At 46.3% G+C, this 26,783-nt stretch overlaps 2 protein-coding genes across 2 annotated transcripts; one reads left to right on the forward strand and one right to left on the reverse strand.

The window, feature by feature from the left end:
- Positions 1–4,082: 4,082 nt before the first annotated feature.
- LOC125524679 lies at positions 4,083–5,189 on the forward strand. Its single transcript, XM_048689712.1, has one exon. It carries the CDS (start codon positions 4,083–4,085, stop codon positions 5,187–5,189), a length of 1,107 nt encoding a protein of 368 aa, XP_048545669.1.
- A 5,920-nt stretch (positions 5,190–11,109) lies between these two features.
- Positions 11,110–26,304, reverse strand: LOC125518813. Its single transcript, XM_048683684.1, has 2 exons — positions 25,371–26,304; positions 11,110–11,180 (listed from the first exon to the last, which is right to left on the reverse strand). Exons 1-2 carry the CDS (start codon positions 26,302–26,304, stop codon positions 11,137–11,139), a joined length of 978 nt encoding a protein of 325 aa, XP_048539641.1. The 3' UTR covers positions 11,110–11,136.
- Positions 26,305–26,783: the final 479 nt, after the last annotated feature.

Raw genomic sequence — 26,783 nt, forward strand, 5'->3', positions numbered from 1 at the left:
AGCACAGAAAAATTATCTCTTGTTGAAGGAGAGCCCTTGAGTTCAGAAAATGGTACAAAGTACAGAAGTTTGGTAGGTGCACTTCAATACCTAACACTGACTAGACCAGACATTTCCTTTGCTGTTAACAAAGTGTGTCAGTTTGTTCATGCACCTACCACTGTTCATATGACTGCTGCAAAGCATATAGTAAGATATGTGAAAAATACGCTGAATGTTGGCCTAAATTTCAGCAAGTCATCTTCTACACTTATCAGTGCCTTCTCTGACTCTGATTGGGCTGGTTGTCTAGATGACAGACGTTCAACAGGTGGCTTTGCAGTTTTCTTTGGACCAAATCTGATATCTTGGAGTGCCAGGAAGCAAGCCACGGTTTCAAGATCTAGTACAGAGGCAGAATACAAAGCATTGGCAAATGCAACAGCAGAGATCATATGGGTGCAGTCAATTTTAAAGGAACTAGGTATGAAAAGCACTAGAGCTCCTTGTTTGTGGTGTGATAATTTAGGTGCTACCTATTTATCAGCAAATCCAGTCTTTCATGCTAGAACTAAACACATTGAGATAGATTTTCACTTTGTTCGAGAAAGAGTTGCAAATAAACTTTTGGATATTCGGTTTATTCACTCTCAAGACCAAGTTGCGGATGGTTTCACTAAATCTCTACCCACAAGAAGCTTTGAAGACTTCAAGCATAATCTCAACTTGACGAAGTTGTGATTAAGGGAGGGTGTCAAACATGAGATATTGCGTGTATGTCAAGGAGTTGCGCCGGTATAAGATCATCCCGTGGAGTAGTTAGTTGGCTAGAATACTATGTAATCTTTATCTTTCTTATCTCTAGTATTCTTTCTCTCCAAGAGATGTATCCCAACAACCTGTACGCGTATCCGGGCTCGCAACCCAGCTATTTAACACGCAACACGTCTGGCCAGGAAAGCTAAGACGTTTACCGCATCGCACAGTGAACTCTTTGATGGAAATCCTTAAAGGGGCTTCGGGACCGAGTCTTAAATTATCCAAAAGTTCAATCTCACCCATCCTATGTGATGATTATCTAGCCACATTCTGTTGCAATATGCTCAGCTGTAGGCTCGCTCACTGAACTGCAAAAGGGCTAGTAAAGAGGACGTTCAAAGATTATTGGACATCATAAGGTCGCGTCTTGCATCATGGTAATCTGCAATGTTAACGTAGAGTGGTCATCCTGTGTTGGTCAAGTCTGTCCTAACCCGCATATAAATCTTCAATCTGATTTCTCTTGATCCTCCTCCTTGGGTGTTCAAGAAAATTGACAAGATTTGCAGGGCCTTCCTTTGGAAGGGCTCTGAAATTGTTGAAGGGCACTGCCCTGCAAAATGGGGGCCCTGGGGTCATTAACCTTACTGGCATTAGTTCTGCAATGAAGCTTCGCCGGGCGTGGATTGCTAGGATTGAACCTGATAAACCTTGGAGGCATTTGGATCTTGTCGCTTCAGTCCCAAACAATATCAAATCCACGCCCAAGGTGGCTGATGGCCTTACTGATGGCCGTTGGTTGAGAGACATCAAGATTAAGTTCACCATTAAAAAAATTATTCAATTGCTTAATATTTGGGATGTCATCAGGGTTAATCCAACTTGATCCATCTCAGGAGAATTGTTTGAGTTGGAGGTTAGAACCTTCCGGTCACTTAACTTCCAAATCAGCATACCGAGCTTTCTCCCAAGGAGTTCCTTTATGTGCCTTTGCAAATGCAATCTGGAAGACGTGGGATCCCCTTTGTTGCAAAATATTTATCTGGCTAGTTATCCGGAAAAGGATCTGGATCGTCGATCGTCTCGCGAGGCGTGGCCTCCCACATAACGTGGAATGTGTTCTTTGTGGCAATTCGCTGGAGGATACTGACCACCTTCTGGTGGGTTGCGCTGTATCGTGCATTTTATGGAGTAAAGTTCTAGATTGGATTGGGCACCCTATGATTTCACCCTCCATCGGTGTGATGCCCATATGTTTTTTAAGCTGGTGCAAAGCGCCTCCAACAATTATCTGATTAAGTTTTTTCGCTGTCGAGAATGGCAATATTGTGTTGAGGGTTCTCTACTGGTATGTCTGAATTTTCTGCCAGTCTCACTTCATTCCTCAACTTGAGGCTGGAGATTGGCACTTTCTATTTGGATATATTGGGCTCCTCTCAGCTCCTGCTGTAGCTTCTGTTCTTACAGTGATCGCGCTCTTGTCATATGGTGGACTGGGGCTAGTTTGAGTTTTCAGGAGATAAACAAAGTGCTCTCGATCTGCTCCTTAATTTCCCTATCCTCCCTCTGCCCCGGCCGTCGACGAGGACCTACCTCGGGGTCCGGCAGGGACAGTGGGGGACGTGTGTGGCCAAAATCATGGATCAGGAGACCCACACCCAGCGGTGGCTCGGGAGCTTCCATACGCCCGAGCTCGCGGCCAAGGAGTACGACCGCTGGTAGGTCCGCTACCACGGCGTGGCGGCCCGACTCAACTTCCACTTCGGCACGGCTCCGGTCCACCTCGTCACGGAGGAGCCGGGGGTGGTGAGCTCGGCTATGGCGCGGGAGGGCTGCGAGGCGAGGGAGCGCCTCGAGGCCGAGGCCGCCGACAGGGCGTACATGCAAGAGCTCTGCCAGCAGCACCTGAAGCTTGTGGAGGCAGAGCGGATGATCTTTGCCAACGCTAGTGGCGAGATTATCGTTATCTCCTCCGACGAGGTCGAAGGCGGCAAGGACGACGGTGCGAAGGGCAGCAAGGACGAGGAGATCAAAGTCGAAGAGTGGAGGAGTGTCTTCCTCGGCGACGAAGACGACGACACCAGCATGGACCCAAATCACGACACACCGTACCTGACGAGGAAGGATTGGCTCAACCTCACATTCGATCGAAAGTACTTTAGTTAAGCTTAATTTAGTTTAAATTTGTGTTTTATATTTGGTTCTGCAAAACTATCTATGTCTATGTTTGAATGTGGTTCAAATTGGTTTGAATTTGATCAAATTGAAGTTTACTCCGTTAAGTTTAGGGAATCGGCTAGAAACGGCAAAAAACAGTAGAGTATATATATACTCTACTAAGGGTTTTACTTTATTAACTTATAGGGGACTGGCTAGAGATGCACTTAGCTGATTGTGCGATTTTGTTAACAGATATGTTTTTTCCTGGAGCTTTTAGCTGTTTGTGCATTTTGTTGTCCTTTTGTATCCCTCTCCTGTTCTAGTTTGTCTTCTTGCTTTCTCCTATCTATATTATTGTTTTCATTATTTTTTGGAATGTATTTAAAATTCAAAGCATTAAAAAAAGAACTTCGGGAAAATCATGAAAGCTATTTAAAATGCATGAACAATGTTTTAGTCTGTGATCTCTTTAAAAATTCATGAACATTCTCTAAAGTTTTGGGAACATTGTTTAATACTCCCTCCGTCTTGTGTAAAAAACGCTCTTATATTATGGGACGCAGGGAGTATGTACTACTTGTTTTAGAGAAATTGTTTTTGAGAGAATTTATCTTTTTTTGAGACATTCGAGAGAATTTACAAAAAAAATCTGGCTCAACCCCGGAATGGGCCCATGTATGCGCCTAGGCAGGCTATACCCCGGAATGGGCCGAACCGAGTGCAAAACAAAACAAAAAAGAAAGAAAGAAGGGAAGCAGAGGGCAGCGGCCACACCAAGATTTCGGCGACCACGGAGGGGCGGCGCGTCTCAACTGCCTTATTTCTAGCCATACGGGCGGCCCGGCAACTCAAGCAGTCCACGGGCGCGTGGAGCACGAGAGCGGCGGCGACGACTTCGGCGACCACGGCACGGCAACTCCGGTGAGGCTCTCTTGTGGAGTAGTGCGCTCGTCATGGTGGTTCTGCTCCGACTCGGGGTCTAGCTAGGCACTCTGCCATTGCCTATTTGCAATCCGAGCCTGGCTGGGAGTCAGGTTAGATCTGTCGCCTCCTCCTTGCCCTTCCGTTTCTCTATAAATTTCTTCTCCTCTACTGGCAACCTCGTAACCTCCATCAGAATCAAAAATTCAATCTTTATATCCAGTTATTAGTGCGGGAAGATTGATAGGAGGAGTCGAGGAGACATGTCCAAGCGTCAACACTCGCACCTCGACGGCGACCTCACCGGGAAAAGGCCGCAGCGTGCGCCGAAGAAGCACCTCTACCTAGTGCTGGATGATTGGGACACGGGCTTCAGCATCTACAAGGTTGATGCTGACACTTTGCAAGATACTACCTGCACCAGCGACGTGCAGTTTGGGTTCCCTGACCCTCCCGTCCTCCAGTTTCCCGTGCCAGTACGCCATCTTGGCATGAGCTTCACAACCTTTGGTCACAGCATCTTCATCGCCACCAACCCACACTGTCCACAGACTCCCATCCTCGTATATGACACCGAGATAGCGGGAATCACCATCGGGCCAAGCCTACCACGTTCACTGCTTGGTGGCATTGACATCTCTATGGCCACCGGTGATAAGTTGTATGCATTGACATCTCGCCATGACGGCGAGCAGCACTCTTTTGAGGCCATGTCATGGGCAGCCACGGGAAGCGATGAGCTTGAGGATCCACGGCCAGCCATGGATTGGTCCTGGAAAAGGGTGCCATCGCCACCGCCATTTGCCATGGATGATATAATTTCCTCTTACGTGCTGCACCCGGACGGGAACACCATATTCATGTCTGCACACGACAGTCTTTATCAACATGTTCCAAAGGGTACCTTCTCATTCGACACCAAGCGTTTTGAGTGGAGGTGGCATGGGGAATGGGCTCTGCCTTTCCAAGGGCAAGGCTACTACGACAGCGAGCTAGGCACATGGATTGGGCTCCGTAAAGACGGGTACATTTGTGCCTGTGAAGTCGCCTCCCACAGCCGCGAAAGTGCTGTGCAGCCATATTGTAAGATTGCGAAGGAGAAGTTGTTCCTCAAAGTCCCGGAGCGGCGGCTAGCAGCAACAAGGGCCAATCTCGCGTACATGGGCAACAGCAACTTTTGCCTTGTCGAGTGTGTGCAGCGCGAGGGAGTGGAGCCTACGTGCATCGTCGATTGTTGCGTGCTCCATATGAGCACGTTTGGGCTTAAGTATGATCACAGGGGAGAGCTGCAAACCACGCGCCACTGCTCTACCTCTTGTGTAGTGTCTAAGCATATCCTGTCCTTTTCTCCTGTAGTGTTCTGGATGTAAGAGGTGCTTTGCTTGTTTTATGCAAGACCTGCTGTGTAATCTTGATGTAAACTGCTGTGATATGTGGCACTACTATGAAGAGAAATAAAAAGAAGTTGGTTCCCTTTTGCAATTTTCTTGAACCTGAGCCCAGAGATGGTCACATCACATGTTTCAAGAACTAGAAGCGGTGTACTTTTGCTGCTTGCAATATCACGATTGACAGGGATTACAAAAGGTGGTGCAACTAAAGAAGTGTTTATTCAATTTTTTCCTCCAAAGATTAGATAATCCTGTATCTAACTGCCATGATCACTCTTTCGCAACTAAGAGTCTAAGATCCCCATGTCTAGTCACTATATCTTATTTCAGGATTAGTGGCAAGGAAGTGTCTAGTCATCTCTCCTTGGGTAGTCATCAGAAAAACAATGGCAGGGAAGCAGGATTAATGGCATGGATAGATAGGTAGAATAAACCTTGAACGCAATACCTGTGTTATACGTGACTAACATTTTTTATCAAGTCCTCATGTACTACCTTATATGTTCATGCATAAGGAATTAGGATTGGATGGAACCCAAGCTTTTCAATATTGTTGCAGATCTCTTTTTGGTATAAAGCCTGAAATTGCCAGCGGATGGCCAGTGAGCTAAAAAATGAAAGAACGGGTCATATGCTCTCCTCTTAAAGATAGGACGAACAAAGAACAAAAAGCAGTTAGAAACGGCATAGTGTCGGCTGTCAAGTTGTTTGCATGACATGGCAGATTGATTTAAATGCAGTAACAACTTAACAATGGCCTTGGGCATAAGTTATTCCGGAGGAACAGTAGACCAGGAAGCATCCTTTCTTGCAACTTACAACCCTTTTTTTCTATTAGCCCATAAGATAGAACCACACACCAAAAGTTATAACAGCATCCGCCTCCAGGTTAGAAATAGCTTCATCCAGAATGTCAGCCCGTCAAGTAAGAGCATCTGAGCATTTGAGAAGGGCATTTTAACTCTTTCTGGGCAGCACACAGAGATCAGGCAGCAATTTGAGATGGTTGTTCCATGGCTGGTACAGATCATCCTCTTTCCTTATCTTCTCTTTGATATTCTCATTTTCACATTTCTGATTGTTTGCTGGTTTATTTTCTTTTCAAAAAATCCGGTGGTCAATGGCAGGTTTGGCCTCAATCATGAAGAGTTGAAGACCAATCCTTCCAGTGCGGATTTATTTATCTTTTGAAGCTACGGCCGTGTTGATGGATCATATAGAAGGTTCAGTGGTAACTTTTTAAATTTGTTCAGCACAAGTGTGCATCCATACACACACATACATACTTCATAGCGTTTCTTTATTGTGTTATTGTTACCGTTTACCAACTAGTGTTGGTTTACTCTCATAATTGACCCAACACATTGCCTTCAGTTTGCAGATACAACAAAACACTTTTATTAGTCTATGATTCCCTAATATTCAGATTTATTCATCCCCATAAGGATAAGTTAAGTATTGTCCATTGCATCGAGAGGATTCATCAAACCATGACTCTCTGTTTTTGGTTTCGTAGTTTCTGTATCTGACATCCATGAATTGTATTATTTGACATCCACTCACTCAAACTAATTATGTTTGATATATCACTTTATTAATGATTTACTGGATCTTCGATTGTTGGTGTACCAAATTTTTTAATATTGTGATTTCGGCCAATTACCATTCCTGTTTGGTCTGTGTTTGATTAAACTCCATTCCCCATATACTTTTGTTTATTTTGTGAATAGGCTGCATACTCTTTTGTTTATTTTGTACATGGACAGGGATGCGGGTTTAAGCTGCAAAATATAAACTCAACAGTGAGTTATCAGTTCGGTTTTCTATATTTCATTTCATATATGTTTGAGTGCCAATGATGATATGGTTCAGGGAGACAATTTAACCCTTTTCTTTTCTTGATCAAGTTTTTAGGCTTCAATTGGTCTACACAGTTTATTTAAATCATGAACCTGACACTCTTTGGAGTAGCCAACTGTGTATCTCTGAATCGCCAAGTGGCGGTTCATTGTAGCAATCGACGCAGCAGAGACAAAATATGATAAAGATAGTTTGCTTGCCAGCTCTATGTTGGCAGTGGAGGTGCTGTTGGAGAGCAAAGCCATACAGGCAACATAGGTGGTGCTTTTTATAAGTTAAGCTGAGCTGTTCAAGCCGTTATTCCGTAGGTATCTTCCATAAGAGCACGGCAAATTAATAATTGATTATGTTAATCCAGGAAATATGATTTTACCTTAGTTGCCTCTGTATACCTTGAATCTTTAACTAAATATCCACTCTTCCTATTTAACCATCAAAATATTACGATGTTGTGTCCTTTTGTTCAACTATACGCATCCACGACAATTTCGACAGCACCATGCGTGAGTTACTTTCCTTTTTTAGTTGCTAATAATCTACTCTGGACCATGCATTTTAAATTCCAATGCATGTCTAACAGAAGATCCTGCCTTTAATTCATAGTAGACATAATCCATTGTCAAACACTCAAATCTGTCCAAACATAAAAAAAACTATCACGCTATGAGTCCATTGGTTGGGAACTTGGGATATACTAATTTGCTGTGCACTTTCTTATGCTCTAAAATGAAAATCTCATGTATTAGGATTTGTTCCCTGGCTTAGATATATGGATGTAAGTATGCTGTTGCTGGAGTTAGTAGTTCTCGAACCTCCCCCTCTCTTTGTTCTCTGGATTATCAGAGATCAGGCTTTAATTGTTTTATATAATCTATTTTTGAAGTGTGGTGGGTTTGGGAAATTTCTGGATAACTCTCTTCCTCTCTAGTCTGTACAATACATATACTGGTTTACATGGGCCATGTGGGCCAGATTCACACATATACAGCCCAACACTCCCCCTCAAGATGGGTGATAGATATCTATCATTCCCATCTTGTCACACGCAGAATTACACTCCTTGACACTTAAACCCTTAGTTAAACAATCAGCCACTTGTTCTCTAGAGCTCACATAACTTATCCTGATTATGCCATCATCTAACTTCTCCTTGATGAAGAAGCGGTCTATCTCGACATGCTTGGTTCTGTCATGCTGAACTGGATTATTAGCAATGCTGATAGCTGATTTATTATCACACCATAACCTTAGGGGATCCTTCCTTATTACCTTTAACTCAGAGAGAAGATTTCTTACCCATAACATCTCACTCAAGCCTTGTGAAATAGCTCTATATTCAGCTTCAGCTGTTGATTTGGACACCACTGGCTGCTTCTTACTTCACCATGACACCAAGTTTCCCCCAACAAACACACAATAACCAGAAGTTGATCTTCTATCATCCAAACAACTTCCCCAGTCTGCATCACAGTATCCATCTATATTAAGATGCCCATTCTTCTTAAACCATAGCCCCCTTCCCGGATTACCCTTCAGATATCGAAGGATTCGATAGACAGCCTCTAAGTGTCCACTCCTAGGATCATGCATGTATCTGCTCACCACACTCACTGCATATGAGATATCGGGTCGTGTATGACATAGGTAGATGAGCCTTCCAACAAGTCTCTGGTACTTCTCCTTATCCACTGGTTCCCCAGATTCAGCACATAACTTATGATTCTGGTCAATAGGTGTTGAAGCAGGCCTACACCCAAGCATGCCTGTATCACTAAGCAAGTCGAGAGCATACTTCCGTTGTGACAGAACAATTCCTTTAGGGGATCTAGCAATTTCTATACCAAGAAAGTACTTCAGTTGGCCTAAATCCTTTACCTCAAACTCCTTGCTCAGGCTCTTCTTCAGTCGTGATATTTCCACATCATCATCTCCGGTGATTATAATATCATCCACATACACCGCAAGGATTGTAATCTGACAATTTGAGTGCCGATAGAATACTGTATGATCCCCATTGCACTGTTTATATCCCATATTGCACACAGCACGTCTGAATCTATCAAACCATGCTCGTGGAGATTGTTTGAGGCCATACAAAGACTTCCTTAACTTGCATACCTTTCTTGATGTCTCGGGCTTTGAGAAACCAGGTGGAATCTCCATGTAAACTTCCTCATGTAAATCACCATGCAGGAATGCATTCTTTACATCTAACTGATGCAAAGCCCAACCAAAGTTAGTGGCACAAGAAATTAAGGTTCTCACTATGCCCATCTTTGCGATAGGTGCAAAAGTCTCATCATAATCAATCCCGTATGTCTGACTATAGCCCCTAGCCACTAACCTTGCCTTGTATCTTTCTACCCTTCCTTCAGGAGTCTGCTTCACAGTATACACCCATTTACAGCTAACCGTTCGTTTTCCTGCTGGAAGAGGTACAATATCCCATGTCTTGTTCTTTTCAAGTGCTCTCATTTCCTCCAACATTGCCTCGTACCACTTTGGATCCTGCTTTGCCATTTTCCAATCTCTTGGAGTCACCACAGATTGCAATGATGCAATGAATACTTTGTATCTCGGAGACAGAGATGTATATGATACGTAATTAGCTATGTCATGCTCAAAACCATACCTCTCTGGAGGTTTTCCAGCTCCAACCCGGGTTCCTTTCCTCCAGGCAATAGGCAAGTTCATTGAATCGTTTACATTAGATGGAGTTGGAGTGGCACATGTCTCACCATCAGACAATTCAACAATTTCAACACTTGTTGGAGCCTGTTGCTCCCCCTGCACATGTGTGTCACTTGCTATTGGAGATTGTTGTTGTTGCTGCTCATCTTGTAGTTGCCTCCTGGTATAGACCCTTAAATTTTCTTCCTCATTTGGCTTTCTCCATTTCTCTTCAGTCATAGGTTGCCTCCTGGTATACACCCTTAGATTTTCTTCCTCATTTGGCTTTCTTCATCTCTCTTCCCTTGCATGACATGGAATTGAACTAACCACAACTCTCGATGGTTCATCTTCCTTTGTCCTTGGTGGTTCACTCCCGCCCTCTCGACTAGCACCACTCATGCTAGGAGAGTCGAAGTCAAATAACGAGCTGAGATCCGTTTTTTCTCCATAAAACGGTTCAGACTCCCTGAATGTCACATCCATGCTCACAAATGTTCTCTGCTCGCTGGGACTCCAACACTTGTATCCCTTCTGACCAGATGGGTAACCTATGAAGATGCACTTTACTGCTCGTCGATCCAATTTTCCCACTGAGGGTCTATGATCCCGGACAAAGCAGGTGCATCCAAATACCTTAGGAGGAACTAAGAATTTGTTCTCACCTAGTAACATCTCACATGGCGACTTCATTCCAATCACCCTTGACGGCATCCGGTTGATGAGGAATGTAGCTGTCATTACAGCCTCACTCCACAAGAATTTTGGCACGTTCATTGTATACATTAGTGACCGAGCAACCTCCAAAATATGGTGATTCTTCCTCTCAGCTACTCCGTGTTGAGGTGGTGTACCCGGACAAGATGTTTGGTGCAATATACCTTGACTTGATAGGAATGTGACAAACTCCTTATTCACATACTCTGTCCCATTATCTGTCCTGATCATCTGTATCTATGTATTGAACTAATTTTTCACATAAGCATAGAAATATTGAAAGCATTTAAAAACCTCATCCTTATGCTTCATAAGATACACCCATGTCATACGAGTATAGCAATCAATGAATGTAACAAAGTACTTCATTCCAGTTAGAGAGATAAAAAGACATGTCCACACATCTGAGTGAACAAGCATAAAAGGGGAAATACTCCTAAGACCCTTACTCACATAAGATGTCCTTGTGTGTTTACCAAACTCACATGCATCACACACAAGCTTGTTCTTATCCACCCCACACATTACATCGGGAAAGACTTTACTCATCTTCTCAAAAGACATATGTCCCATTCTACAATGGTGAAGCATTACCTTTGTTTCCTTTTCTCCCATCATTGTTGCTAACATCGTAGACACCGCATTATTTGGCACCTTGCGATCCATGTACCATAGCCCATTACGCCTGGTTCCAGTCCCAAGCCTCTTCCCCGTTTGCCTCTCCTGAATTAGACATAAATAGCAGTCAACTATTACTCGACAATCCACATCGTCAACCAAAGCACTCATTGACATAAGATTGACTGGAAAGGCAGGAACATGCAAAAAAGATGAAAGTTTAATAGATGGTGTGCATTGTATTGTGCCAATGCATTTAATGGGTTGTGAGGTGCCATCAGCAGTTTGGATAGTCTCCTTACATGTGGGTGGATATGGAATATATGACTCAAATTCCATTGATGTGCCGGCAACATGCTTTGATGCCCCCGAATCTAATATCCAATCAGGATGTGATCTTTGTGAGAGAATAGATGCATGAGCACAATGTAACACCCTCGATGCGGCTATAGCTCCCACGTGTCGAGGCACGACTTAGAGATATAACCGCATTGAAAGCAATGTCGCAAGTTAGGAAATCATCACAAACATCCCATGTAATAAACAATAAAGGGGAGATACATAGTTGGCTTACACTCGCCACGTCACATCAAAGTACATAAATAACATCCATCAAACAGACACTCATGGCCCGACTACGGCGCCAAAATGGAAAAGAACCCAACATGCGACAAGGCCCTGAATCAAACCCCAACTAGGCACCACTACTGATCATCGGGAAAGGAAACATAATAACGCTGAGAGTCCTCGTCGAACTCCCACTTGAGCTCGTACTCGCCACCTGGAGCGGAATCACCTAGACCTGCATCTGGAGTTATAGTATCTGTGAGCCACAGGGACTCAGCAATCTCACACCCTCGCGATCAAAACTATTTAAGCTTATAGGAATGGATGAGGCAAATATATGTGGAGCTGCGGCAAGCGACTAGCATATATGGTGGCTATCTTATACGCGAAAGAGAGCGAGAAGAGGAGGCAAAGCGCGAGCGAGAATCTAGAGGAACAACCTGCGCAAGCATAACTCCAACACCGTGTCCACTTCCCGGACTCCGCCGAGAAGAGGCCATCACGGCAACACACTCAGTTGATTCATTTTAATTAATTAAGGTTTAAGTTATCTACAACCGGACATTAACAAATTCCCATCTGCCCATAACCGCGGGCACGGCTTTCGAAAGTTCAATCCCTGCAGGGGAGTCCCAACTTAGCCCATGACAAGCTCTCACGGTCAACGAAGGAATAGACCTCCTCCCAAGACGTTCCGATCAGACTCGGTATCTCGGTAACTCAAGAAACTTCGACAGGTTAAAACAAGACCAGCAACACCACCCGCTGTGCCGACAAATCCCGATAGGAGCTGCACATATCTTGTTCTCAGGGCACACCGGATAAGCTAAGCGTACGGGAGCCAACGTAACCCAAGTTGCCGAGGGACGGCCCCGCACGGTGCTCTAGGTTGGACCAACACTCAGAGGAGCACTGGCCCGGGGGAGTAAAATAAGATGACCCTTGAGTCTGCAGAACCCAAGGGAAAGAAAAGGCTAGGTGGCAAATGGTAAGACCAATGTTGGGCATTGCTGGAAAAGCTTTAATCAAGGCGAACTATCAAGGGGTTCCCATTATAACCCAACCGCGTAAGGAACGCAAATTCCGGGAACATAACACCGATATGACGGAAACTAGGGGGGCAAGAGTGGAACAAAACACTAGGCGAGAGGCCGAGCCTTCCACCCTTTCCAAGTATATAGATGCATTAAGATAACATGGCAATATAATGATATCCCCAACAAGTAAATAAATGATGTTCCATCAAGGAACGGCCTCCAAACTTCACCTGCAACTAACAACGTTATAAGAGGGGCTGAACAAAGCGGTAACATAGCCAATCAACGGTTTGATAGGACATGGTGGGTTAGAGGTTGACATGGCAATTGGGAGGCTGACAAGCAAAAGGTAGGCATCGTAGCATTGGCAAAGCAAGAGCGAGCAAACTAGCATAGCAAAGATAGTAGTGATTTCGAGGGTATGATCATCTTGCCTGCACAGTTGTCAGAGTTGACTGGATCCTCACAAGCAAACTCAACGGGCTCCTCGGTAGCGAACTCGTCTCCCGGATCTACCCAACAAGACAAACAAGCAACAAGGATACAATCAACCACGTGCAAGACCAAGCAATATGATGAAAAGATGATATACTATGCGGGATGCGATGCGGGATGCAAAATGCAAGATATGACAGGAAATGCATGAACCTGGTCTCAACTTGGAATTCCAAGGGTGCCGCTGGATAGAGGGGATGAAATCGCTTGAAAACGATATAAAGATCATTGGAATCAGAGTTACGGTTTGGAAATGGCAAGCGTTTTAAGATATGACACCGGTCTGCGATTTACAGCAAGTAGACATCTAAACGCAACGAAATGAACATGCTACAGCCACCAAACATGACAACAAAAGACATGTCAGGGATGCTCACAAGATGTTTAACAAAAGACTAGCACTGATCCACGTCCAATTCATCCATTATGAGGTTCAAACAAGCATGGCAAAAACGCAAATGCAAAACAGATTCCAGACTTAGTGAAATTAACGCTAGTCTGAAATTTCAGATCACGATGCCCTCTTCGGAGCAGCAAAACAACATGATACATGACCTGAACATGACAAGTAAGAACATGGCATGGAGCTACTAAATAAGCTTAACAAAAGTCCCAAAGTGACCTGGGGCCAAAAGGGATCACAAAATATATTAACGGGCACACGAACATAGCTAAAACACAATCAGTTTTCAGACAGTGAAAACTGAGACATGCTGAAATATAACTCACGAAGGCATGTAAACGAGCTCGATGCACTCACCACGGTGCAATTCATGGCAAGGCAAGAATACAGACATTAAGAAGGCACAAAATACAAGCTAGACATGGCAAGAACAATGGCATAGCATACACGGATCAACTACAACAACGCCGGCAAAATCGCAAACGAGTTGGCGATCTGCCCAGATTCACCATGAAGCAAAAGTAGAGCTCGATTGACTCAAGCTAGGGTGCACCATAATTGCAAACAAATACATGGATGGATAGAGAATAACATGAATAACAAAAGTCCCTTACTGATCATCCTCAAAAGAGGCACGGATCATTAGGAAACAAGCTGAACATATGGCATCATGAACTAAAATATCCCAGACTTAGTGAAAACAACTAAGTCCCTGAAAACAGATTTACCGGGTGCCTCACTTTGCAAGCTTGCACAAGTCACCACGCACATCCTAAAAATGCATGGGTTGCACCTATGGAAAGAAGACGAAATCCTTAACAAAATATATGAAGGACTCACAGGCATAGCATGCACACAATAATCATGGCAAAAATGACAAAAGTCTAAGATGAACTAGCAGATCTGACAATTAACTCACGAAGCCTCCTTCTAACAGCATTTTGGGCATCAACATGAACTCAAATGAAAATGATGCAATGGAACGAAATGATGTACTCGTCGAGGCGAACATTTTGGTATATCATATGTCCAAAACGGAGCTACGGATGCAAAGTTACGGGGCCTCGAACAGAGCAACTTGGATCAAGAATTTCAGGAGTTAGAGAAAATCCACTTCGCGAAAATTAGGGTTACTGTAGCTGGATCTAGATCGGGCACTGTTCACCGAAGCTCGCCGGATCCGGCGCTCGCCGGCGGCTGGCGTGGAGGAGGCGGCCGGGAGGCGGCGGCGGTCGGCGGGGCCGGGAGGCGGCGCGGCCGAGCCGGCCTGGGGCGGCGGACGGCGGCAGCGGCAGGCGCTGGGGTCGGCGTGGAGCGGCCGGGCCGGGCGGCGGCAAGGCGGCCGTGGCGGCGCGAAGTCCGGTGGCGGCGGGGTCGAGCCGGAGTCGGGGAAGAAGGAAGGCGCGAGGCGGCGGGGAAGTGGCCCGCTCGGGCGGCGCGGGGGCCGGGCACGGGCTTCGGGCCCGGCGGCGGTGGCGATGTGGTCCGTGCCACGTGGCGCGCGGCGAGTGGCGGGCTGCGGCGGCGGACGCTGTCCGGCCGGGGGCGGACACGTCCGTCGGCGCGGATCTGAAGTTTTTTTTTTAGACTAGGGTTTGGACGGGGAAGAAGATCCGAATGGAGGGGGTATAAATAGGCATAAGTAGAGCTAGGAGAGTCCAAATGAGGTGCGGTTTTCGGCCACGCGATCGTGACCGAACGCCCTAGGACATGGAGCAGAGTTTGGTGGGTTTTGGGCCAAATTGGAGGGGTGTTGGGCTGCAACACACACGAGGCCTTATCGGTCCCTTCGGTTAACCGTTGGGGTATCAAACGAAGTCCAAATGATACGAAACTTGACAGGCGGTCTACCGGTAGTAAACCAAGGCCGCATGGCAAGTCTCGGTCCAATCCGGAAATGTTTAATCCCCACACACGAAAGAAAGCTAGAAATGACCTCCGGATGAGAACGAAGCGCCGGAATGCAAACGGACAACGGGGAAAATGTTCGGGTGCATGAGACGAACACGAATGCAAATGCAATGCACATGATGACATGATATGAGATGCATGAAAATGAAAACAACACACGGAGACAAAGACCCGAACCCGAGAAATAAATATAACTTAACGCCGGAAACGGCAAGAGTTGGGGTACAAATTGGGAAAGTCGTATCTGGGGCGTTACAACACTCCACCACTACGAAAAGATCTCGTCCCGAGATCTAGGACTGAAAGAACTCCGGGTACTCAGAACGGAGGTGATCCTCGCGTTCCCAGGTAGCTTCACGGTCGGAATGGTGAGACCACTTGACTTTGAGAAATTTGATTGACTTGTTGCGAGTCTTGCGTTCAGTCTCTTCAAGAATAGCAACTGGGTGCTCACGATAGGAGAGATCTTCTTGGAGCTCAATGTCCTCGAAGTTGACGGTGCGGTCAGGAGTCTTGAAGCACTTTCGAAGCTGAGAGACATGGAACACATCATGAACATTTGCAAAGTTTGAAGGAAGCTCGAGTTGATAGGCGAGGTCGCCTCTCTTGCTGACAATCTTGAAAGGTCCGACGTATCTAGGGGCAAGCTTCCCTTTGATACCGAAGCGACGAGTACCTTTCATAGGAGAGACACGGAGGTAAACATGATCTCCGATCTCGAAAGCCAAATCACGGTGCTTACTATCATAGTAGCTCTTTTGGCGGGATTGGGCTGCTTTGAGTTTATCACGAATGACTTTGCACATTTCTTCTGCCTCTGTGATTAAGTCATTACCCAGCAGCTGACGTTCACCGGTTTCAGACCAGTTGAGAGGGGTACGACACTTCCTGCCATACAGAATTTCAAAAGGGGCCTTGCCCGAACTTGCTTGAAAACTGTTGTTGTATGAGAATTCAGCATAAGGAAGACAATCCTCCCACTTCATGCCGAAGGAGATCACACAAGCCCTGAGCATATCTTCAAGAATCTGGTTGACACGCTCGACTTGACCGCTTGTTTGAGGATGGAAAGCAGTGCTGAAGCGAATGTTAGTGCCCATGGCCTTCTGGAAAGAATCCCAAAACTTCGAGGTAAAGATGCTGCCACGGTCTGAAGATATCACTTGAGGAATACCGTGCAGAGAGACAATGCGAGAGGTATAGAGTTCCGCCAATTGAGCTGCAGTGATCGATTCTTTGATAGGCAGAAAGTGAGCCACTTTGGTGAGCTTGTCGATGACAACAAATATAGCATCATTGCCACGCTTGGACTTTGGAAACCCAGTCACGAAGTCCATTTCAATGTGGTCAAACTTCCATTCTGGAATGGCAAGAGGTTGGAGGAGACCAGCTAGCCTTTGGTGTTCTGCCTTCACTCTTCTGCAGACATCACATTCATTCACGAATTGAGCGATCTCGCGCTTCATTCGAGTCCACCAATAAGCTTGCTTGAGGTCCTGATACATCTTCGTGCTCCCAGGGTGGATGGAGAGGAGAGAATTGTGAGCCTCGTTCATGATCACTTTACGAAGTTCACCTTTGGGCACAACAATACGATCCTCGAAGAAGAGAGTGTCCCTGTCATCAAGGCGGTAGCACTTGTACTTGGACTGACTCTTGGCAATCCCAATCTTCACCTTTTTCACCATAGCATCAAGAAGCTGGGCTTGGCGAATCTGGTCTTCTAGGGTAGGAGAGACTTGAAGGTTGGCGAGGAAACCTTGAGGAACAACTTGCAGATTAAGCTTGCGGAAAGCTTCACAAAGCTCGGGTTGATAAGGCTTGAAAATCAGACTGTTGCAGTAGGCCTTTCTGCTCAAAGCGTCAGCAATCACATTGGCCTTGCCTGGCGTATACTCAATACTCGGATTATACTCTTGAATCATTTCGACCCATCGAGTTTGCCTTAGGTTGAGATTAGGCTGAGTGAAGATGTACTTGAGACTCTTGTGATCGGTGAAAATGTCCACTTTTCTTCCCAATAGAAGATGTCTCCAAGTCAAAAGAGCATGCACAACTGCCGCCAACTCGAGATCATGAGTGGGATAGTTCTTCTCATTAGGCTTCAACTGGCGATATGTATAAGCAACAACTTTCTTCTCTTGCATCAAAACTGCGCCAAGACCTTGGAGAGAGGCATCACAAAAGACCTCGTACGGTTTGGATTCATTAGGCGGAGTCAGAACTGGAGCAGTGATCAACTTCTCTTTCAAAGTGTTGAAAGCAATATCACACTCCGGAGACCAAACATACTTGACGTGCTTCTGAAGAAGATTTGAGAGAGGCTTCGCGATCTTGGAAAAGTTTTCAACGAATCTTCGGCAGTAGCTTGCGAGACCGAGAAAACTGCAGAGTTGCTTCACATTCTGAGGAGGTTCCCAATTCACAATTGCGGATACCTTCTCGGGATTCACGGAAATGCCCTTGGCAGAGATGATATGACCAAGATAAAGAACCTCATCGAGCCAAAATTCACACTTGGAGAACTTGGCGTAGAACTGATGTTCCCTGAGTTTATCGAGAACCAAACGCAAGTGCTTGGCATGATCTTCCTTGTTCTTGGAGAAAACCAGAATGTCATCGAGATAGACCAAAACGAAGTCATTGGTGTAGGCGTTGAAGATGAAGTTCATCATGCGAGAGAACGTCGGAGGAGCGTTGGCGAGGCCAAAAGACATGACAGTGTATTCATACGAACCAAAACTTGTTCTGAATGCTGTCTTGGGAATATCTTCTTCACGAATGCGAATCTGGTGATAACCCATACGGAGATCAATCTTGGAGAATACTTGGGCACCTTTGAGTTGTTCGAACAGCTCATTGATGTTGGGAAGTGGGTATTTGTTCTTGATGGTCTTTTTGTTCACCGGACGGTAATCAACACAAAGTCGGTCCGTTCCATCCTTCTTCTTCACAAAAAGAACACCACAACCCCACGGAGAAGTACTAGGCCGGATGAGACCCAATCTTTCTTGCTCATCGAGTTGCTTCTTCAGCTCCTTCAACTCTTCAGGTCCGAGCTTGTAAGGGCGTTTGCACACAGGTTCCGTGCCAGGCTCAAGTTCAATAACGAATTCAACTAGCCGGTGCAGAGGCATTCCTGGGAGCTCTTCTGGAAAGACGTCTTGATATTCGCAAACGACTGGAATTTGAGAGATGGCATCCAATTCACCCTTCTCATTGAGAGAAAACAGACGGATAGTATTATCCCAAGCGGCAAAGATAATTACGTCCTCGGACGAATGAGTCAATTGAATCTGTCTGGCTGCACAATCAAGATGTGCCTTGTGCTTAGAAAGCCAATCCATTCCGAGAATAAGATCAATATCCGAGTTGCCAAGAATCATTGGAGAACCCAGAAACTTGAAATCACCCATCATGATAGAAACATCCGGAACTATTGAAGTAGCCCTCATAGACTTAGCCGGAGAAACCACTCCCATAGGTTTACCCAACATTTGTGAAACGAAGTCATGCTTGGAAACAAATGATCTTGACATGAAACAATGCGATGCACCAGAGTCAAAAAGAACTTTTGCTGAAAAAGAGTTAACCGGAAAGTTACCCATGATCACATCTGATGAGTCCTCTGCCTGAGCTGCATTCATCAAATTCACCTTGGCATGCTTGGGGTTATGCTTGACCACAGCTGTACTTGCCGATCTGACAGGAGGAGGAGGAGGAAGACGCCTCTGGTTGAAACACTTGTTGGCATAGTGACCCTTCTGTTGGCACTTGTTGCACGTGACCTCTGAAAGCGGACGGTGATACGGAGCACTCGATCTTGGAGCTTGAGACGAAGTCTTGTTCTGAAAGCCTGGGTTGGGTGGGTGGGAAGAACCACTGCCACCTTTGCTTTTGTGCTGATACGGCTGATGGAACGGAGGAGGAGGAAGCCAAAACTTCTGCTGCTTGGCCACTTGAGTAGAGGAAGAAGGAGTAACATCTCTGACTCGCTTCCTGGAAGCATCACACCTGAACTGAGCAGCCTCTTGCTTCAGTGCCATGTTGTAGAACTCATCGTATCTCAAAGGCTCGAAGAGGACAAGAGCGAGCTGAATATCTTCTCTGAGACCACCCCTGAACTGGTATATCATGCTCTTCTCATCAGGCACGTCCTGCTTGGCAAAGCGGGCAAGCTTCTGGAACAATTTGTTGTAGTCATAGACAGACAAAGAGCCTTGCTTCAGATTGCAGAATTCCTCACGCTTGCTTTCAACCACGCTCTGCGGAATGTGATGGGCTCGGAAATCTCGACGGAAATCATCCCAAGTGATAACACGTCCACCTCTGGAATCCTTGTACTGCTGGAACCATTCTGCAGCTTGATCTTTGAGTTGGAAGGAAGCGAACTTGACAAAGTCCTCAGGCCTGACGTTGCTGCACTCGAAATGCTTACACAGATCCACAAGCCAATCGTCAGCATCGGTTGCCTCAACACAATTACTGAAAGTCTTTGGCCCGTTAGCAAGGAACTGGTTGAGTGTAGCAAAGTGACTCTGATTGCTGCCTTGATTTCCTTGACTGCCCTGATTGCGCTCTTGGAGAATTTGCATGATCAGCTGAGTGTTTGCATTGGTTGCGGCCATCACAGCTTGCCATGCCTCTGGAGGAGGTGGAGGTGGTGGCGGATCAGGATTCGGAGTCGTGCGCGTTGGAGGAGCCATCCTGAAGAGGTTGACCACCATTAGCACATTGACAGATAAATATTGAAGCTGAATCCAACGGAATGAAAATTGCAACATATAGTCTTCACATCCGAACAAAATGAACGAATGCATTCCTCTTCAAATGGTCACATATCCATAAATTGAGAAGCCACGTAGAATTAAGGTAGAGAAATAAATCAACAAGGTACGGATCAAGAACGAATAATCGGTAAGAAATCCCAATCTCAAACCAATATCCGTGGAAGAAGAACTAGAGCTACTAGAATTCCCACCTATGAAACTCCCGAACTTTTCCGGTTATGCAATCAGGTGTTGGGGATACAGGGGAAGCATAATATCTCACCCAAACTAGCAAATCCTACATCCAGCTGTATCCATCCTTCAACACATAACCAAGAAAACTTCGGAAACCATCTACCTCAACCTTCGAAAAGCATCCGTTATACAAGTTATGGCGATACTCCCGAACTCCCGCCCCAGTACTGGGTGGCGTCGAGGTTATCTCACCAACGAACTGCATAAAAGAGATTTTCGATGTCGGCGAACATATCTCAAGTATTCCAGAATTGCAACGATAAAATTATGATGACAACACCTCAGAGCTCAACTCCCCGGGACACTTCCACTAAACCCCTGACAGGAGGCACCAAGACAGTATTCTCATCATAAGCCATCGGAACAAATCCAAGATACTCGCGTGATCCTAAAAAAAATTTAGTGAAATTTGAGAAGAGAAGAGTCAAAACTCTACGTCAGGATGCCTTACCAGAGCGATGAGGAGACTGGGAAGTAAAAAAGAATTCCTAAGCTCTCCGATATATAATTCCTAAGGACTCAAAACATTTTTCTAGACACAACTTGGCTGCTAAGACGATCAAGCAATGGGGCTCCTAAGGTCGGGGATGGCTCTGATTACCAACTTGTAACGCCCTCGATGCGGCTATAGCTCCCACGTGTCGAGGCACGACTTAGAGATATAACCGCATTGAAAGAAATGTCGCAAGTTAGGAAATCATCACAAACATCCCATGTAATAAATAATAAAGGGGAGATACATAGTTGGCTTACACTCGCCACGTCACATCAAAGTACATAAATAACATCCATCAAACAGACACTCATGGCCCGACTACGGCGCCAAAATGGAAAAGAACCCAACATGCGACAAGGCCCTGAATCAAACCCCAACTAGGCACCACTACTGATCATCGGGAAAGGAAACATAATAACGCTGAGAGTCCTCGTCGAACTCCCACTTGAATCGTACTCGCCACCTGGAGCGGAATCACCTAGACCTGCATCTGGAGTTATAGTATCTGTGAGCCACAGGGACTCAGCAATCTCACACCCTCGCGATCAAAACTATTTAAGCTTATAGGAATGGATGAGGCAAATATATGTGGAGCTGCGGCAAGCGACTAGCATATATGGTGGCTATCTTATACGCGAAAGAGAGCGAGAAGAGGAGGCAAAGCGCGAGTGAGAATCTAGAGGAACAACCTGCGCAAGCATAACTCCAACGCCGTGTCCACTTCCCGGACTCCGCCGAGAAGAGGCCATCACGGCAACACACTCAGTTGATTCATTTTAATTAATTAAGGTTTAAGTTATCTACAACCGGACATTAACAAATTCCCATCTGCCCATAACCGCGGGCACGGCTTTCGAAAGTTCAATCCCTGCAGGGGAGTCCCAACTTAGCCCATGACAAGCTCTCACGGTCAACGAAGGAATAGACCTCCTCCCAAGACGTTCCGATCAGACTCGGTATCTCGGTAACTCAAGAAACTTCGACAGGTTAAAACAAGACCAGCAACACCACCCGCTGTGCCGACAAATCCCGATAGGAGCTGCACATATCTCGTTCTCAGGGCACACCGGATAAGCTAAGCGTATGGGAGCCAACGTAACCCAAGTTGCCGAGGGACGGCCCCGCACGGTGCTCTAGGTTGGACCAACACTCAGAGGAGCACTGGCCCGGGGGAGTAAAATAAGATGACCCTTGAGTCTGCAGAACTCAAGGGAAAGAAAAGGCTAGGTGGCAAATGGTAAGACCAATGTTGGGCATTGCTGGAAAAGCTTTAATCAAGGCGAACTATCAAGGGGTTCCCATTATAACCCAACCGCGTAAGGAACGCAAATTCCGGGAACATAACACCGATATGACGGAAACTAGGGGGGCAAGAGTGGAACAAAACACTAGGCGAGAGGCCGAGCCTTCCACCCTTTCCAAGTATATAGATGCATTAAGATAACATGGCAATATAATGATATCCCCAACAAGTAAATAAATGATGTTCCATCAAGGAACGGCCTCCAAACTTCACCTGCAACTAACAACGTTATAAGAGGGGCTGAACAAAGCGGTAACATAGCCAATCAACGGTTTGATAGGACATGGTGGGTTAGAGGTTGACATGGCAATTGGGAGGCTGACAAGCAAAAGGTAGGCATCGTAGCATTGGCAAAGCAAGAGCGAGCAAACTAGCATAGCAAAGATAGTAGTGATTTCGAGGGTATGATCATCTTGCCTGCACAGTTGTCAGAGTTGACTGGATCCTCACAAGCAAACTCAACGGGCTCCTCGGTAGCGAACTCGTCTCCCGGCTCTACCCAACAAGACAAACAAGCAACAAGGATACAATCAACCACGTGCAAGACCAAGCAATATGATGAAAAGATGATATACTATGCGGGATGCGATGCGGGATGCAAAATGCAAGATATGACAGGAAATGCATGAACCTGGCCTCAACTTGGAATTCCAAGGGTGCCACTGGATAGAGGGGATGAAATCGCTTGAAAACGATATAAAGATCATTGGAATCGGAGTTACGGTTTGGAAATGGCAAGCGTTTTAAGATATGACACCGGTCTGCGATTTACAGCAAGTAGACATCTAAACGCAACGAAATGAACATGCTACAGCCACCAAACATGACAACAAAAGACATGGCAGGGATGCTCGCAAGATTTTTAACAAAAGACTAGCACTGATCCACGTCCAATTCATCCATTATGAGGTTCAAACAAGCATGGCAAAAACGCAAATGCAAAACAGATTCCAGACTTAGTGAAATTAACGCTAGTCTGAAATTTCAGATCACGATGCCCTCTTCGGAGCAGCAAAACAACATGATACATGACCTGAACATGACAAGTAAGAACATGGTATGGAGCTACTAAACAAGCTTAACAAAAGTCCCAAAGTGACCTGGGGCGAAAAGGGATCACAAAATATATTAACGGGCACACGAACATAGCTAAAACACAATCAGTTTTCAAACTTTGTGAAAACTGAGACATGCTGAAATATAACTCACGAAGGCATGTAAACGAGCTCGATGCACTCACCACGGTGCAAGTCATGGCAATTCAAGCATACAGCCATTAAGAAGGCACAAAATACAAGCTAGACATGGTAAGAACAATGGCATAGCATACACGGATCAACTACAACAACGCCGGCAAAATCGCAAACGAGTTGGCGATCTACCCAGATTCACCATGAAACAAAAGTAGAGCTCGATTGACTCAAGCTAGGGTGCACCATAATTGCAAACAAAGACATGAATGGATAGAGCATAACATGAGTAACAAAAGTCCCTTACTGATCATCCTCAAAAGAGGCACGGATCATTAGAAAACAAGCTGAACATATGGCATCATGAACTAAAATATCCCAGACTTAGTGAAAACAACTAAGTCCCATAAAACAGATTTACCGGGTGCCTCACTTTGCAAGCTTGCACAAGTCACCACGCACATCCTAAAAATGCATGGGTTGCACCTATTGAAAGAAGACAAAATCTTTAAAAAAACATATGAAGGACTCATAGGCATAGCATGCACACAATAATCATGGCAAAAATGACAAAAGTCTAAGATGAACTAGCAGATCTGACAATTAACTCACGAAGCCTCCTTCTAACAGCATTTTGGGCATCAAGATGAACTCAAATGAAAATGATGCAATGGAATGAAATGATGTACTCGTCGAGACGAACATTTTGATATATCATATGTACAAAACAGAGCTACGGATGCAAAGTTACGGGGCCTCGAACAGAGCAACTTGGATCAAGAATTTCAGGACTTAAAGAAAATCCACCTCGCGAAAATTAGGGTTACTGTAGCTGGATCTAGATCGGGCATTGTTCACCGAAGCTCGCCGGATCCGGCGCTCGCCGGCGGCTGGCGTGGAGGAGGCGGCCGGGAGGCGGCGGCGGTCGGCGGGGCCGGGAGGCGGCGCGGCCGGGCCGGCCTGGGGCGGCGGACGGCGGCAGCGGCAGGCGCCGGGGTCGACGTGGAGCGGCCGGGCCGGGCGGCGGCGAGGCGGCCGTGGCGGCGCGAAGTCCGGTGGCGGCGGGGTCGAGCCGGAGTCGGGGAAGAAGGGAGGCGCGAGGCGGCGGGGAAGTGGCCCGCTCGGGCGGCGCGGGGGCCGGGCGCGGGCTTCGGGCCCGGCGGCGATGGCGATGTGGTCCGTGCCACGTGGCGCGCGGCGAGTGGCGGGCTGCGGCGGCGGACGCTGTCCGGCCGGGGGCGGACACGTCCGTCGGCGCGGATCTGAAGTTTTTTTTTTAGACTAGGGTTTGGACGGGGAAGAAGATCCGAATGGAGGGGGTATAAATAGGCATAAGTAGAGCTAGGAGAGTCCAAATGAGGTGCGGTTTTCGGCCACGCGATCGTGACCGAACGCCCTAGGACATGGAGCAGAGTTTGGTGGGTTTTGGGCCAAATTGGAGGGGTGTTGGGCTGCAACACACACGAGGCCTTATCGGTCCCTCGGTTAACCGTTGGGGTATCAAACGAAGTCCAAATGATACGAAACTTGACAGGCGGTCTACCGGTAGTAAACCAAGGCCGCTTGGCAAGTCTCGGTCCAATCCGGAAATGTTTAATCCCCACACACGAAAGAAAGCTAGAAATGACCTCCGGATGAGAACGAAGCGCCGGAATGCAAACGGACAACGGGGAAAATGTTCGGGTGCATGAGACGAACACGAATGCAAATGCAATGCACATGATGACATGATATGAGATGCATGAAAACGAAAACAACACACGGAGACAAAGACCCGAACCCGAGAAATAAATATAACTTAACGCCGGAAACGGCAAGAGTTGGGGTACAAATTGGGAAAGTCGTATCTGGGGCGTTACACACAATTACCTTCATCTGTAGATACAAAGTGAGCAAAGTTGCCGTAACTACAATCCTCATGATCCTTATCACCTGTGCTTTCTGTTCTTTTCTTTGATTCTTCTTGGGTTGCGAGTGAGGATCCTTCTTCTGAGACTGCCACATTTGCCCTTTGACCACCAGAGTATCCCCGGCCTCGGCCTCCCCTTAATCCACCTCGGTTATATCCTCTCCCCCTTCCACGCATGTTCCTACGTGGAGCCGTGCAAGAACGAATCAAATGACCCTTCTCACCGCAGTTGAAGCACTCTCTGCTCTTATAGTCGGTTGCTATGAAGGCTGGATGAGATGGAGTCGTTGTATTGTTCTTCATCAACTTTAATCGGACCTCCTCCTGTGCCATTGCTGCTATGGCATCCTCTAAGGCAGGTAGAGTAGGTTGATGAAATAAAGTAGCACGTCTCGCCTCAAATTCAGAGTTCAATCCTTTGAGAAACTGCATCACTCGTCTGCGTTCAATCCATTTTCTAGCAGCTGCTATGCAATCTGCATGTGGCAAATCCAGAGGATCATAGTGATCTAAATCAGCCCACAAACGCTGCAGTTCAGCAACATACTCCATCACAGAATTTTCCCCTTGTCTGAGTTCACCAACTCTCTCCTCTGTTTCAGCTATTAACATCACATTCCCTTCACCTGAGTACAGTTTTGAGAGGGTTTTCCATACCTCAGTAGCAGTTGAGATAGTCTCAACAGTTGCAGCAATGGTTGGAGACAAGGAGTTCAACAACCATGCCACTATCAAAGAGTTGGTACTGCTCCATGTCCTCCATTCTGAAGTTTTCTTGTCTCCTGGCTCCTCTGCCTCACCACTGACAAAGCCCTCAAGCCCTTTAGTCCTCAAGATGAGTAGCGCCCTTCTTGACCAGCTCAAATAATTCTTAACCTTCCAGCTTAATTTCATTTGGCATCAAGTCAATTTTTTGAATTGGCTCAATGTGAGGAACAATTGCATTATTTAGAGATGCTGCAGCTCCTACCTTGGCTGTTAGGAGCTCAGCCAATTTTTCAATTGCCTTCTCGAGTCCCTGATTTTCTCCCATGTCTTGCCTCAATCACAGCAGGCAAGAACTTTCCTTCTTCCTCAGTACGCTATCTAGCAGCCCCTCACACAGCAGCACCAAATCAATCCAGGAGCTCTTACCTCCTCTTCTCTGCTAACTCCACTGTAGTACACCACCAGCAGCAACAGAGTCAGCAGCAGCACTTGCAAGCAGCAACAACTGCAGACTGTTCTCAGTCTTTCTCCAGCAGCAGCAAGCCAGCCGCACAAGCAGCAAACCAGCCAGTACTTGGCCTCTCCCCTGGCGCAGCCGCCTCCTTCCTCTGCCCTCTGCCACACACAGTAGCACCCGCAGCACCAGGAGCACTTCGCGCGCGCGC

This window comes from Triticum urartu, chromosome 7 (assembly GCF_003073215.2).
Source record: "Triticum urartu cultivar G1812 chromosome 7, Tu2.1, whole genome shotgun sequence".
Classification (NCBI taxonomy): Eukaryota; Viridiplantae; Streptophyta; class Magnoliopsida; order Poales; family Poaceae; genus Triticum; species Triticum urartu.

Excerpts from the sequence above, each read along its gene's own strand:
- LOC125524679 (XM_048689712.1), top strand. The coding sequence starts at position 4,083 with ATGTCCAAGCGTCAACACTCGCACCTCGACGGCGACCTCACCGGGAAA.
- LOC125518813 (XM_048683684.1), bottom strand. The coding sequence starts at position 26,304 with ATGAAATTAAGCTGGAAGGTTAAGAATTATTTGAGCTGGTCAAGAAGG. Across the intron at positions 11,181-25,370 it reads CTTTGTATCTACAGATGAAG|GAGAGGCAAACGGGGAAGAG; the intron begins GTAATTGTGTGT and ends TGTCTAATTCAG.